At 46.3% G+C, this 15,669-nt stretch overlaps 1 protein-coding gene across 1 annotated transcript in view; it reads left to right on the top strand.

The window, feature by feature from the left end:
- The first annotated feature begins 2,918 nt into the window (after positions 1 to 2,918).
- The window catches only part of LOC147448809 (ammonium transporter 3 member 2-like), a 37,985-nt gene continuing 25,234 nt past the window's right edge, over positions 2,919 to 15,669 (top strand). Inside the window, exon 1 of the mRNA XM_086522462.1 lies at positions 2,919 to 3,904. Within this exon, the coding sequence (XP_086378588.1) occupies positions 3,263 to 3,904 (642 nt within the window). The 5' untranslated portion in view covers positions 2,919 to 3,262. The remainder of the gene's footprint in view (positions 3,905 to 15,669) is intronic.

Here is a 15,669-nt window from a genome sequence, read left to right as displayed (position 1 = left end):
GAGAAGACAGAAATTCCATACTTTTGTATACGTGTCAAGTGAGTATTGGCCTATTTCTTAATCCGTGGGTTACCAAACAACCCTTTTTTAGACATTTTTGGCCCTAATGCTAGAGGCTGCACCTGCTCTATGCTCGTGTACATTATCCCTGCTTCATCCTCGGGGGGTGCACTACATAATCATGTTAATGTATAATGTGAGTTTGATAGGAGGGGTTAAAATTCAAAGTTTTTAGGCAATTTAACAGAGATACATTAAAGTAATGGGTTTTTATATTCAATTTGAAAAAAAAATCATAAAATAAATATGGGGTCATTTTATTCATTCATACATCTTAAAAGAGGGGTTTTTTAATATCCCACGAATGCACGCTATATAGGGGGATATTGAACGGTGAATCCCCCGAGGCTTCATCCGAGACCCAATATAGCTAGTCTGCACGACTGGGAATTTCTAGCAAAAGGGCTCGTGAACTTACCTCACCACTTGTTTGAGTTTCCTGCAAAGGGAAGATCCCTGATCTAGACATTGCTTGCGTGGTTCGGTGTGGGTGCAATTGACGAAGGTGGCATGTGGGAAGAGTCAAAATTGAACCATTGAAGGGAGCGTAGTGGTATGAAATTGTCTATGCAATTCGATATGTGAGTCCAATGTCCCACAATCAGATCGCTACACTCCCACTTCCTTGAAAGAGTGCTAATAATCTCCCAATAATATGTGGCATATGAATAATCTGTGACAATATACGAGGGAGTCAAAGTAATAGAGCCAAGGTCACTTGGATATTATTAGCATTAAAATAATTTCATGAATTTCAATCCATGTTAATAGGAGATAAACAACAGATATTGTCATGCTCAGATTTTAAGGAATGCTCGACAAAGAAATTTCATGCTAATTTCAATCCATGTTAATAAGAGATGAACAACAGATATTGTCATGCTCAGATTTTAAGGAATGCTTGACAAAGATATGAAGCATCAAGCAATCATTTGCCTCAAGAAACAATCACCTATACTTATGAAGTACTTGAATATAAGCGAGCAATTCATCTTGACACTTATACGTGAGAGATGTTCAAAAATTTACTATGTTTTGTAGTGCTCTATGTAGGTCAAAATTTTTAATTTTGAAAGCCCAACATAACTATTTAACAAGCACGGTCGGCCGTCGAAGGAGGTCTCTCTCTCTCTCTCTCTCTCTCTCTCTTTTCATCTCGTGCACGTGAGCTTGTCTCACTTTTGGCATTTAGCCTTCACCTCGCAGACGTTGACACGTGTAAAGGGTACTCGGACTGTTGTTATAGAATACATATAGATTAAAAACAATGTATATATTGTCTTCTATTAATATATATTTCTTCTTCCATCCCATCCGAAATACAGGTTTACACACTAGTTAACTTCAAATCTTCTACAATTTGCTTGATTTTGCTCTGAATCCTTAGAGTCAAAGGCCTGACACTTTCCTAGCCATGCACTTCACACTTCTTGACACCACGTTAATAATATGGCACACCCAATGCCCTATATTTTATTGAACATTTGTGGACGTAGTGGCTAGAGCACATGACCCATTGCAGGGAGGGTGTGGGTTCAAGCCGCGAGGCGTGAAAGCGGGCTAAATTTATCAGCCTACCCGAGTTTACTTTTCATCCCGAACTTATAAACATGCATCAGACGGTTGGAATTCCCTCAGTCATAGATCTCATTTGAAACAACCTACCTCAATTACCTTTTTACCCCAAATTGACAAAGTTTCCCGAAGTTGCCGGGTTGTACATCCCATTTGAAGCAACTCGTGTGAGATAGTGTGAGGGGCCAACCAGTGCTCGAAAAAAACTTTTTTCCAAAAACTTGGCAAACCTACATATGTGAAACAACAGAGGTAAATTGAAAAAAATTGAAGGTTTTTATACCAAATTACACAATTTTTTTCAAAATTTTGTAGGTCAAAACTCACCTTCCAATATAAAATTTAGAGGTAAATTTCAAAATTTGTAGGTTTTTTCCCACGTCTCTATTTGACATCCTCAATTTTTAAAGTGGATCTACGGTCCCAGATCATTGTTGATCGTGGGCCGTCGATTCATTAAGAGGAAAAAATAAATTGGGTAGGATTCGACCTCACAACCTCCCCATCCCAAGACCAATGTGTTACCACTATGCAGCATGTAGAACGGTAGCATCATATTGCGTAGATCTGGTCTGCCGCGATCTTAGTTCACATCGAGTTTACCTCGGGTTCACATCGAGTTTACACCACAATACTATAGTTCACAGACTTTGGAGAGTTCACATCTAGTTTACACCACAATACTATAGTTCACAGACTTTGGAGAGTTCACATCTAGTTTACATGCAAGTTCACAATGAGTTCACATTTGTCCAAGTTTACATCTGAGATCAACGGTTGTGATCTTCGCTGACAAGCGATGCCGATTTTAAATCGTAGATCCCCTCTAAAAATTGAGGGTGTCAATTAGAGACGAGGGGTTTTTTCTGGAGCAATGGGGCCACAGTGCCACGTCCATGTGGAGCTAAAATTGGGCTTGTGGTGGACCCGCTATGGACTCTGGGGATCGGATGGTTATCGTTGACCTATAGGAATACGTATAATTATTATAACGATATAACTTCTAACCTCACGACTAGTCACATGTAATGATGTTATGACTTTTAATAAGCAGAAGGGCCAGTCATGTCTTGAACGGTCAGCGCCATTCTGGCTATGGCGAGTAGTAGACATTGACTTACGCAGGCATCTAGGGAGCATGGCCAGCTATGTCTTCAACGGTGCAGCTTGCTGTCATTGGGCCCCGCATGATGTGTAGATCTCCTAACAATCTTGTATATGACGTGGGATGATCTGGCAAGAGCAGCACTAAGAGCCAGCTTCTCTGCTAGTTGTCGATGGGGTTTCAACGACTGGAAATTGATATTCTGGAGCCTCCCTATAATAAGTAGGTCTCTGAGCTAGTGCCCCATAACTGCACCATCACCACAGCAGGAAGCTTTACTCGTAGAAATCTATCATAGATAGCTGCCTGCAACGGGAGGCCGACGACAGCCTCTGCCTGCCTAACTAGTAGTTTGTCATGCTGCAGCAGCAAATTAGCAGCTTGCCGCGAAGACATTAAATTAAGCACCATATTACATGAGTGCAATATCAGAAAGAATGCATAATCGGCTAGATTGCGTCCTCCAATAGTTGAGGAGAGTTCGACCAAGTAGAAGCCGAAGCAGAAGGTCGAGCAGCAGACATGGCGGACGAAGTAGCGGCGACAGCCTGGAGGGCGGCGCCTCCAGAGTGGCTAAACAGCGGGGACAACGCGTGGCAGATGGTAGCGTCGACGCTGGTGGCGATGATGAGCATACCAGGTCTAGCGGCGTATTACGCAGGGGTGGTTAACTGGAGATGGGACACCCACTCAGCCCTAATGGTGTTCTACGCGTTCGGGGCAACACTGTTCTGCTGGGTAGTGTTCGCCTACAAGCTGGCGTTCGGTAAGTGGCTGACGTTCTTCTGGGGGCAGCCCGGGCCCGCGCTGACCCACGAATACCTGCTGAAGCAGGCGGCACTGCCGGCGTCGGTCGAACATTACGCCAATGGGACCCTAAAGACGCCCATGGAAACGCCGAACTTTCCCATGGCCACCCTCGTCTTCTTCCACTTTGCCTTCGCTGCCGTCGCTGTGGTTCTTGTTGCTGGCTCCGTTCTCAACCGAATGAACTTTTCCGCCTGGATGCTTTTCGTCCCGCTCTGGCTCACCTTCTCGTACACCGTCGGCGCCTTCAGCATCTGGGGCGGTGGCTTCCTCTACCACTGGGGCGTCATCGACTTTGCTGGCGGCTTCGTTGTCCACTTGGCCGCTGGTACTGCTGGCTTCACTGCCGCAGCTTGGGTAAGTGCGCTCACTATTTGAGAGAGAGAGAGAGAGAGAGAGAGAGAGAGAGACGGATCATCGTATCCCACAAGTTTTTAACTCAGTACGACGTACTCAACAAGGAAATTTGATCAGGACCTATAGTCAACAAGCTTAACTCCTACAGAAAACAATGTAACCATGATTGTGGCGGTTGGACATGCATATTCTCTAGACCATTTGCCTCTAAAGTAAGCCGGTGAGCACTCAGGAGGGGGTGGCCACGACACTAAGTGACACAGGGGGCACGTGGGGGCGGCTAAGGGGATCAATGACGAAGAACTATGGCACGGATCTCGAGGCGAACAAGCCCACCCAAAAAATGGTAGCATCGTTGGGGAGTTGGGAATTGAACCCGTGACGTCGTCCCTCAACGCTTTTTGAAGCATGGGCTAACCATTACGCCCACCTGCGCACGTTTGAAACCAAAGCCGTTTTACCAAATGTTATAAACGCAAAACCTGGACTTCCCTAGGACAAAACTCGGACAGGTCCCGTGTCCGGGTGTAAGGTTTAGGGCTGGGTTTAGTTTTAATAAGAGATCTACGACGGGCATCGCCTCAAAGATTGCGCACGGACTTCTCGTCCATTGATCCCCTCACCCCCTCCTCTTAAATGCTCCGTGTCATTTAGTCGTGAGGTTGGGTAGGGACACAAGTCAAAGTATTGGTCCCACTTTTCTTTGGCCGCTTCACAGCTAAAAGCGAACCTCTTGCGAGCTTGGTGATATGTTGATTAGCTCAACTCATGCCGAGTTATTGGCTACTACACGTCTTGTCAAATATGTTATTTGCCTCCCTTGCAATTCGAGGAAACCATCCTCATGACTAAGTAACACATAGCAATCAAGAGGGGGGATAAGGGGATCAAGGGCGGAGAAGTTCGTGCACAGAAATGAGGGAGATCGTCGTAGATATAAACTTATAAACTAAACTTGGCCACAAATGAAACCCGGGCAGTGCCTTTGTTTTATTAATAGAACCCAATAAAAATGGACCAAGGTAACAACATGTGCGCATGAGTGAGATGGTCAACCTATGCGTCTCAATCTGGGCAGCGAGGTCTTGGGTTCAAATTGGGTGGACGGCGGGCCCATTTTTTCGCGCTAGCCTGCTCTCAATTTGCCTCGATTCTCGCGCGTCCAAGTTTAATCTGCCTCGGCCTTTCCACGCCCACTTTCGAGCTGTCGATCCCCTAAACCCCCCCCCCCCCCCCCCCCCCCCCCCCCCCCTCTTAATGTTGTGTGTCACTTAATGCCATGGAGAAAACCATTGAAGAAAATTTAATGTATTCAAACCATGCACTTTAAAACTGTATCCATGCCTATAATGGAAATAGGAAAGAGCAAGGGATAGAGTGCTAGAATTTGGCAATAGTGTTGTCCATTTAACAACAAGTAGTTAATATTGCAGCACAAACCAAGAGAAGTAATTGCATGGATTATGGAAAATGAAAACATTAGCAATTGAAATGTAGATTAGAAGTTGCAGTAACCTTATGAAAACAGAAAGTGTGGTGGGTAGGGGTAGTAGGAGCGGGATGGCGAATAGAGTGGTCAAGCAATAGCCATGTGCATTGCCACACAAATTTGAGGTATTGTGGACTTGGATCATTGGTATGTTGTCTATGCATGTCAACCCATGACTTGGAGTTTCTTGGGAGAAGCCTGGTTGAAGGGTTCGTGGTTAGCCTTTGCCAATATGCAAAAGTGTAAGGTGGGCTCAGTTATCCATTTGGGTAACTAAGGTTATTGAGCTTCCTACGCATTGAATGAGCGATAACTCAGTCATGGTCACGGTCACGCGCAAGCACAATTATTAGTGATGATTGGCATGTAGCAGTCAACAAAAACTGCGTGGAGGATATTACCTTTGCTAGCAGGTAGAGAAGAGAGAGAATCTAGAGAGAGAAGTTAGAACATTTATTCCTTTGAAAGCTGCTTGCAATTAATTGTGACAAAATCGACACAGTTACAAAAGACTATGCTCGGTAGTACTGAGTTGGCTTAGTAGAATACGCATGACCACATTGTGGCTCAATTATCTGCCTATGTTAGTGATAATTGAGCCTTGCATGACCACCACCTAGTATGCTGTGAAGTAATAGCCAACCACACAATTCTTCCCTTACTCTTATCCTACCGTTACCAACCATCACGCAACCTTGTAGAGCACTCTTGATTCTCGAGTCTTGGACACCCTCGCCTTGCAACACCTGTTTAGGGACACATGTTAAGGGCAAGCACTTTGCCATGTGTGTGTGTGTGTGTGTGTGTGTGTGTGTGTGTGTGTGTGTGTGTGTGAGAGAGAGAGAGAGAGAGAGAGAGAGAGAGAGAGAGAGAGAGAGAGTCTCATGCTAGAAAATGCCACCCAGTGTCCCAAATAACCTTAAAATTGTGGTTAAGGTGGGTGAAATTAAGTAATTCCAATATATGAACACTGCATAATGTGTGTGTGTGTGTGTGTGTGAGAGAGAGAGAGAGAGAGAGAGATGGGCATTAATGGCAGAAATGGTGTCAGTGATCTTGCCACCTCCACTCTTGCAAATGGCTTATTGATGAAAGAGGTGCACAACATTTAGCATACATGTCGACTGTCAAGGAGGCGGCTTGAATTTGACCAAAAACCTTGCACATCCTGAAATGCCAAATTTTCCTTAAGTTATCCTAATGTCTTATTTTCTCCTTAATCTCGCAATTTTTTTTCGCAAAAACGTGCAGATCTACATATGAGAAATAGTACTTTCTCTTAGCATGGCCTCCATTAGTAAGCAGTGTCTGTTGTGCTAGTTTTCAACCAATGTCCAATGCACGGCCGCCTCTATTGTAGTGTCGAGTTTCCGCTATACCCTTCCATAACCCCCACCTTTTGAAGCTAATTGCCCTTGCCAAATTCATTCACCTGCCGCCGCCTTCAACTTCTTCATGGCTTGTGCTACAACAAATTAGGAATCTCTTTTTATGCCGCACCGGAGCTGTTGAAAGCCCCAAGCAACTAGGGATTGTCAACCTCTGACAGGGTCTCTCTGGAGATCGATATCTCCTTCATAATTGCTTGGCTTAGGTTGTGTAAAGATTCCTTATCAAGCCGAGCCGAACAATGAGATTAGAGCAGGTCCGAGGCCAAGCTAGGCTCGGTAGGGCCTTGATAGGAACAAGGGATCCTAGGAAGCCCATGTTGGCTAGCTCGCAGACATGTAGGTGAAGGAGCACTAAAATACAACCATAGCAAGATAAGTTGTTGGAAAATGTCACAAAGCTCAACATGAGGAGATAGATATGAGAACTTAGAGATTGGCCTATTGTGACTAATGCAATTGCTAATTCATGTGCTAATACCAATAACAAGAGATTGCAAGATAAGAATGAATAAATTGAACTAGATTGCACATGATGATGCATGGAAAATCAACTATGTAGAAAAGAGGGCACCCTATCTACTTTATATAAAAGCTCAAGTAAGCGCTCAAGATTCTGGATATGTTTCACATGTGGAAATTTCGGTAGGTGGGATAGCACATGTGGGAACTTAGGTAGGTGGAATAGTACATGTGGACATTGAGGTAGGTGGGTCGAGACAATCCACCCTTACCAAGTTACTAGGTAGCTTTTACATCCCTCTTAAGGGTGGACTTCTCGTTGCTACACATTGAAATTGATGAGATCTATATCCAACACAAAAAAACTTTGTGACATGATACAACAATAGCAAATTAGCCATGTCATAGACACATGCCATCCCCAAAGAGAAGTTCATCTAGTAGGAATCAAACTCACAATTTAGTAGGGATCAAACTCAAACCGTGAGATGAGGCTATTTGTTTGGTAGTGGGCACAAACTTGGTGAGAAAGTCTGCCCAATTTTCTCCAGATGGTACATACACTAGCTTGAGAAAACCATTTTTGACCAAATTTTTTAAAAGATGAAAGCTTATCTTAATGTGCTTGGCCTTGGAGGAGAAGAAGGGTGGTTGTATAAGCACGATAGTAGATTGGTCGTCACAAAAAAGAGTCCTGGGATCAAGAGAGACATTGATTTAGAGATCCAAAGAACCTCGTGAGAGACAAGAGCAACAACAACATATTCCTCTTTAGTGAAAGAGCTGCAATAGAATATTTTTGTTTGGTTTTCCAGGAGATAGGATCACTAGCCAAAGTGAGCACATGATAGCCTCCCTAAATAAACAAGTAGGGTCGTCGCCAGCCTAGTTGGCATCAACATATTCCAAAATAGGGCGTAGTGTTGGGTGGTGCATATGATGTAGCGAAGAGTGTGCTTTGCAAGGCTTTGACATAGAGCAAGATAGGATGTGACCGTTCAAAGACCAATGTGGATGCAAGAGATAAGATAGAGTAATTGCTAGCAAAATTTTGGAAAATGAAAGGATGGATGGTACAGTGTATCAATACTAGTGTAAGCATGAAATTTAAGAGCAATCTTGTGCTTAACAGGCAAAGGGATAAACTCAAGGATTGAAGAAGACATACCATAGAAGAAGTTACTCAATGTATTTTGATTGGGATAATTGAATAAATTTACCTATTACATCTCGTATGACTTCAATGCCAATAAAATAAGTCATATGTCCTTTATTAGTCATTGGGATTTTGTGAGAGATGCAGTCGATGGCTTGCAGAAGCATGTACTCTGATGTGCCAAGAAGAGGGATGTCACCCACAAAGAGGCCTAAGATAGTCATGCCTTTACATGTCTGCCATATGTAGACATTGTAGTCCGCCATAAGAGGCTCCCATCCACAATTGAGTGAGTAGTGGTGCATGCGGATGTACCACTCTTGTGTAGATTGTTTTAAGCCATATTTGGGCTTAATTATGCAATTTACATACATAATTAGGGTCTTGAAAAAAGAGGTTGTAGCATATAGACAATCTCTTGGAGCAATCCATGTAAGAACTACGCGGTTTACATATCAAGATGATGTAAAAGAATATTAAATTTAGCAGCAAGTGCATTGAGAAGTTGAAATGCGTTCATACCCAATTTTGGCAAATATACATCAAAGGAATCCATGCCATGTTTTTGTGTAAATCCACGAGCAACAATGCGTGCCTTGTAGCGATCAACTAAGCTTCCGGGGTGGTATTTCTTTTTCAATAGCCATTCGTAGGAAAAAATGTTAAGATTCTCAAGAGGTGGCACGAGCTCCCAAGTGTTAGCTTCTTCGAGGGCTTGGAGCTTATGCATGAGAATGAGGGGCATGAGGAGGTGGATGTGCCATGAAGGCGGCCAAGGGAGGCTCAAAATTGTGTGCAAGAGGGTGGGTAATTTGCATGGGTGGGTGGGTGGGTGAAGCCGTCATCAAAGAATCAAGATCAATGAGAAGAGTGGACCGATGACGATGGTGATGCAAATGTAGTGTGCAATGGTTGAGAAGATTTACATGAAAATGAAGAATTACTCATCAAGCACGATGGTGCGGGCGAAGATAAACTTGTGATGGTCTAGGATGTACATGCTGTAAGCCTTGAGACTAAAGCAATAACCATAGCAGACACAAGTGGCGTGTTGAGCACATGGTGATCGTATTTCTAGAGGTTGCATCACAAGCGGGTATGCAATGCTACCAAAGATGCAAAGGTGTCCGAGATGAGGTAGTTGATTGTGCTAGATAGGGCATAGTAGTAGGATTGCGGATGAACCCCATGCGGCTTTGAATATAGCAGACATTAGTGGTAGCTTCTAATTCCCAATAGGCATTTCGGAGGCTAGCTTACAAAAGCATGGCACAAGCAGCTTCGAATAGTGTGCTATTCTTATGCTCGGCACAACCATTTTGCGACGGGTGGTTGGTGATGGAGAATTCAGGTTGATTGCTAGCAGAAAGACAAAGACCTTTGAATGTATGACAAGTGTACTCCCCACCATGATTTGCACATATAGTTTTAATGTGGCGGCCATATTGAGTCTTGACCAGTGCCTTGAAAGTGAAAAAATGAGAGAAGGTTGAGGATCTGTCGGCCATGTAGGAAGTAGATGTGCATTTTGAGAAATCATCTATAAAAGTAAGCATATACTTATTGTCAGTGAGTGAGTTGATGGGCAATGGGCCACAAACATCAGAGTGGATGAGTTCGAGAGGCAGAATGGTTCATGATGACTACGTGGGGAATGGGATGTGATGTGCTTTAGCAAGAATGCGTCCCTTGCAAAGTGTGATGTGAGTGAGGTGCTTGAGAAGACCTAGTGCAAGCTAGCAATGAGTGAGTTGGTACAAAACATACTAAGAAATATTTCCTAGAGTGTAATGCCATTTGAGTATGTTTTCTTGTGTTTTTATGGATGATGCAGATGCATGTGTAAGGGATGAGTCACCTAATGGGTAAAGTCCTCCATTTTTGGGGAACAAAAGTGTGACATGCTGAACATCTTCTTCTTGTGCCAAAATGCGACAACCTTCTCGAATAAATTTGATGATGATTCCGTTGTCAGTTAGCACGCAAAGAGAGATGAGGTTTTTCTTGAGGCCATGTACATAATCTACGTGAGAAATAAGAATGTGTAGGACATTAGGTAGATTAATGATAACATAGGTTTTGGCCAACTGGATGATGTTATCATCGAGGAATACTTCTAGAGGATGTTCTAGATAAGTGATGTTGAATAGCTAATGCAGGTGATATGTCATATGATGGGTGGCCTACATATCAAGTAGCAAGATATTGGGATATGAAGTAGCTATAGAGGTGGCATATAGTTGCAAGGATAACATGGGCTATGAGAAATAGATATGTGAGCATAATGAGCTTGATCATAAACAAAAGGAGACGACTAGCCATTGCTTGTCCCCCCTTGAGGGTAAGAGGGATATAAATTAATGTGAGCGATAGGATGATTACCTTGATTGTGTGGTTGTCAACACTCCTTTGTGACGTGTCCAAAGCGATGTCAGTTGGAACATTGCTTTGAATTTTGGTGATTGTGGTGGCTTTGAGACTACGACTTTCTTCGAGAGGTATTGATGAGGTATTATGTTGTCAAGGAGGGCCCGAATATTCAGGCTTCTTGTCATTGTAAGGGCGTGAATTTCTTGTCATAGCGACAAGCTCTGCAGACTTCTGTGAGGTGCTAGTGTGGCCCTGGAGTGTTTCCTCCTGATAGATCCTTGCTACAAAGTTCTGCAGGTGCAAGTTAGCATGGTGGCTTGTGTAGCCATAAAACCGCTCCATGATGCAGATAGGGAAGCCAATAGCTCTCCAGGGATGGAAAGCCTTGAGATAAGTATTTTCCATGTCTCCAAAAACTTGGAGGATGATTGACCCTCTTGCACGGTAGTGTTTATTAGTTTCTTGATCGGGGAAACTTGGTAGACAAGGTCAGTGTGCTCATAGTTCATCTCAAAGAACTTCCAAATGGCACTAGCAGTAGTTAGCTTCTTTACCATTTGAACTCACCAATCTTGGCACTGAGAATGAGCTATACCTTGGCGCTATTGCTTCTACTATGCCAAGTGTTGTAGGTGTTGATGATGCTTGTTGAATCTTTTTCTTTGGGTTGGTTAGGATGCTCTTTGACTCCTAACATGACGTCCGAAAGATATAGCTACATGAGGTAGATAGAGCTCCATTCGAATCTTCCACACTTGGTAGTTAGTGTCAGCTTCTTGTAATGTAGCGGGGCTTGTAGGTGGACGCGGAATATGACAAAGCTGCCTTGACCATCTTGTGAGGTTTTGGATTCCTTAGAAAGATGGATAGGGAGGCTTCATGTGCGAACTAGAGCGGAAGGAAGGCTCTTAGTGCTAATTTAAAAAAATTGATCCTAAGTCTTATTGCTTTGATATTGATAACTTAGAGATTAGCTCATGGAAATTTATGTGCACTCTCCTCGTGCTCGCTACTGCTAACACCCCCCCCATGCCACCGCTACCCCCCCTACCTGTCCTCGCGCGTGGCAGTTTAGCCTCCCGCCCCCTACTGGGCGCTGCACTACCCACCCTGCCCGCTGCCCTCTCACGCTGCCACTCCCCGCCCGCTGCCCTCTCGATTTGCCGCCCCCCCTGCCCGCCTTATCCCCCCCCCCCCACACCCTTCCCGCCTTTCTCTTCGCTCTTTGCCTCCTTCTCGAAGTTTCCCTGCAATTTTCTCTGGCAGCGTTGTTCTTTGGATAGTGCTCGGCGCGCTCGGTTGTAGAGTTTTTTCTCTTTCTGCTTCTTCGCCACAGTAGTAGACACAGATGGAGGCTCCATATCCGCCACAGAGGGACTCGTCCGAAGACCCTCGCCCGACCCCGCTGAGCCCACCATTCAACTTGCTCTTTCACCGACAGAGCAAGCGAGCCTAGACGTAGGGGTAGAGCGCTTGCAGGCGACTTCTATCATCTTCAATATTCTTGGCACCCGACCTAGCAGAGGAGAGCTATGTGACCTTCTCCAGGCCCGCCTTCTGGCAGAGGTGGGCAAGATCTTGGACGTACAGATACTCGGACGAGGTTACTATCAGATCAAGTTTGAGACATCCGAGATGGCGTCCAAGGTCATCGCCATTAGTCCATTGACCATCCGAGTAGCACGAGCCTACTTTCGACAGTGGAGACATGGTTTCGACCCTACTTCGGATGTTCTGGTAGAGGAGGCAGGCATCCCCATCTCCGTCTGCTTTTCGGTTTTGCGGAGGGATTACTTACCACTTTTGTCTAGGATAGGCTCATCCATTGGGACTATCCTGGAGACACCTCGCACAGGAGCCTTAGTAGCTGCCAAGGCGGCTGGCATTCCCTCAGTCCGCGTTTTGGTTAGGGACACTCACACTCTCCCGAAGGTCATCCTTCTGCCTCGGGTGAGTGGGGGTTGGTTTAGACAAAGTGTGGAGTATCCAGGCCTCTCGAACCAGTGCTTCATTTGTCGACAAATGGGCCATCTTGCGAAGTCCTGTCCACAGAGGAGGCCTCGACCTACTGCACAGACTCAGCCCCAGCCTGCAAGGGCTGGCCAGCAGCCAGAGATAGAGACACATCACACACATGCAGAGCCACCCTCTGAGCCTGAGGCTCTAGCGGAGGAGGGATGGCAGCAGGTCCGTGGTCGACAATGGCAGGGGCCACAGCGACAGCCTGACACTCAGAGTGGTACTCAGGCGCCTACCCAGTAGTAGTGGGCTCCCACGGGGAACCGATTCGGTCCTCTTGAGCAGGATCAAGTCCCTGCTCCAGCCCCCATCCCAGCTTCACCTCGACAGCCCCTCCTCCCCAGAGTTCCCCCCTCCTCATCATCCTCTCCCCCGCCCCCTGCTCCCGCCGCCTCTTCTCCCCGCCCCTCTACCTTTGCCGCTCCCACCCGCCCCTCTTCCCCCTGCTCCTAATCCCCCCCTCCGGCTCCGGTTCCACAGTTGGCCCAGGGGGCAGGGCCTTATCCGACTTCTAGGAGATCTCTTGGCAACACCTTTGCCATGAGTCGCTTGGCGAGCCTTTCTTGCGACCCCCTCTACAGGTGCAGACGTCTCCCCTTGCAGCTATCCCTTGTGGTCTGAGAAGCATCGACATTCGGCGCCGATGGGATTTCTTCGACTACAACTTTACTCGTTTTCTCGGTGACCCCTCACCAAACCATGAGGTAGCCTGCTTCAGGGTCCATATTCTGTTCCTTGAAGCTAGGGGAACAGAGGCCTTGGACTTAGCAGTTGGCTTCTCCTTTCCCCTTTGCGACAGGGACCAGATTGAGTGGACTCTTGACTCAGTGTTGGGATGGTTGCACACGCAGGTCCTAGAGTTCTCTCACCACATGGGAGAACTAGGAGTTACAGACATGCTTCAGACTTTGTGGTCGTTGGCCAAGTTTGCGTTGACACCTCCAGATACAGCAGGATGTAGACACATTGTGGTTTATTTATTTGCTGATACACAGTGCTTGCCATGCTATGTACACATTCATGAGGACTTCTGGACAGAGGAGGTTGCTTTACATATGGCTCGCTCTGCTTGGGCTTGGGCCAGGCACTCGTTGCAGTCACGCCTATCTAGAGGACGCATGCGGATTACTCCCCATCCAAGCCATCCTCGAAGATAGCCCGTTTAGCTGTTGCGACAGCATCTGTTCTCTCTCACTCCCCATGAGGATCATCTCATGGAACGTGCAGGGACTTGGTGGGCCCCAGTTTCAGCGTCAGCGGGGCCGACTGTGTCAAGAGCTTCAGTGCTGCCTTGTGGGAGGAGAGATTGATCTCCTTATGCTTCAGGAGCACCATTTGTGTGAGAGCCGCATTAGACGTTGTGGTCAGCCCTTGCGTGGACGATATGATACTTTTTGGTCAGCTGCTTTTGGACCTGGAGGCATCGAGGGATGGGTATGTATGACTATTGAGGACTCTTTGCAAGGCCATTGTGGGCAAAGGGATTATTGTGCCAGGCAGGGCTCAGTGGATTACTATGCAGGTTGAGGGTTGCCTTGTGGGCTTCCTGAACATCTATGCACCCAATGTGGCGAGTGCTCGAGCAGAGTTTTGGTCACAGATAGTTGAGTCTCTGCCGTAGGCAGAACACTGGTGCATAGGGGGGGACTTCAACATGTTGGAGGACCCTTCTGACATGATTGGTGGTATCCATGCTACTATGCATGGAGTTGAGTTGGAATCTTGGGAGAGATTTTGTATGACTCTGAGGGTCTCAGATGTTTGGAAGCACTCTAGTTTTGTGAGGCCCCCAGACAGCCTTGCCTTCTCTCATTCGGACCGCACAGTGGGAGGAGTGAATCTATCGCGGATAGATCTCTTCTACACTAGTTACCATTTCAGTGACTTGGGAGGGACAGTTGGCATTCTGGCAGGGACTTCCTTCTCGGACCATGCACCAGTGATCCTCACAGTGGCAGACAGGCAGAGGAGAGGGAGCACGATGCTTCGCATCCCAGAGAGGGTCTTGCTGGACTCTGCACTCAGAGAGCGAGTAGAGGCTCACTGGATAGAGAGCTTGGAAAGGCAGGATTCTCTTGCTGACAGAGTGGCCTCACGACTAGCTCAGATTAGTCGTTTCTTTCTCCAGGAGTATTTCGCTCGTCGGGCTACAGCGAGAGAGGAGGAGCAGCGTCTCAGATGGGGCGTTGCTTCGTTACAGAGGATGCAGGTGTAGCATCCAGATAGTCCTTGGTTGGAGGAGCACCTACAACAGGCTTGCCAGGAGCTTGTTACCACAGAGGAGCGGCGACATGAGTTTGCTTTCCACCGACAGGCATCTCAGTGGACACAGGTGGGCGACAGAGTGACTGGTGCTTTCTTTGAGGCAGTGGGACCTCGGCATTCGCATGCCAAGGTCAGTCAATTGTTGCGGAGTCTCGACGGGTCAGTTGCTTCTAAGCCTGAGGATATGCGTGTAGTTGCTACTGACTTTTACCATGTGTTACTGTTTGTAGAGCCTCAATCAGAGCGTCGGGATGCATGTAGGGAGCAGGTTTGGGCACAGATTCCTTGTCTTGTGACTAAGGAGGTGAGTCAGAGGGTTGAGTTGCCACTGCAGCTTGAGGAGCTGCACACAGCTCTTAGGGCCCTCCCCCGTGGTAGCTGTCCAGGTGAGGATGGGTTCACTACCAGTTTTTTCTTAGAGTACTGGGACCTGCTTGGCCCAGATCTTTGTCGTGATTTTCAGTACATTTTGCACACAGGAGTGATGATGCCTAACAACATGAGTGAGGGCTTGATCTACCTCATTCCCAAGGAGGGTGGCTCCTTGGATGAGATTCGACAGTGGCATCCCATCACCATCCTCAACTCAACCTACAAAATTCTTGCCAAGGCTTTG

The sequence above is a fragment of the Adiantum capillus-veneris genome, chromosome 10, assembly GCF_014529385.1.
Source record: "Adiantum capillus-veneris isolate H3 chromosome 10, ASM1452938v2, whole genome shotgun sequence".
Taxonomy (NCBI): Eukaryota; Viridiplantae; Streptophyta; class Polypodiopsida; order Polypodiales; family Pteridaceae; genus Adiantum; species Adiantum capillus-veneris.
This window is presented reverse-complemented; position numbering and strand designations above follow the sequence as displayed.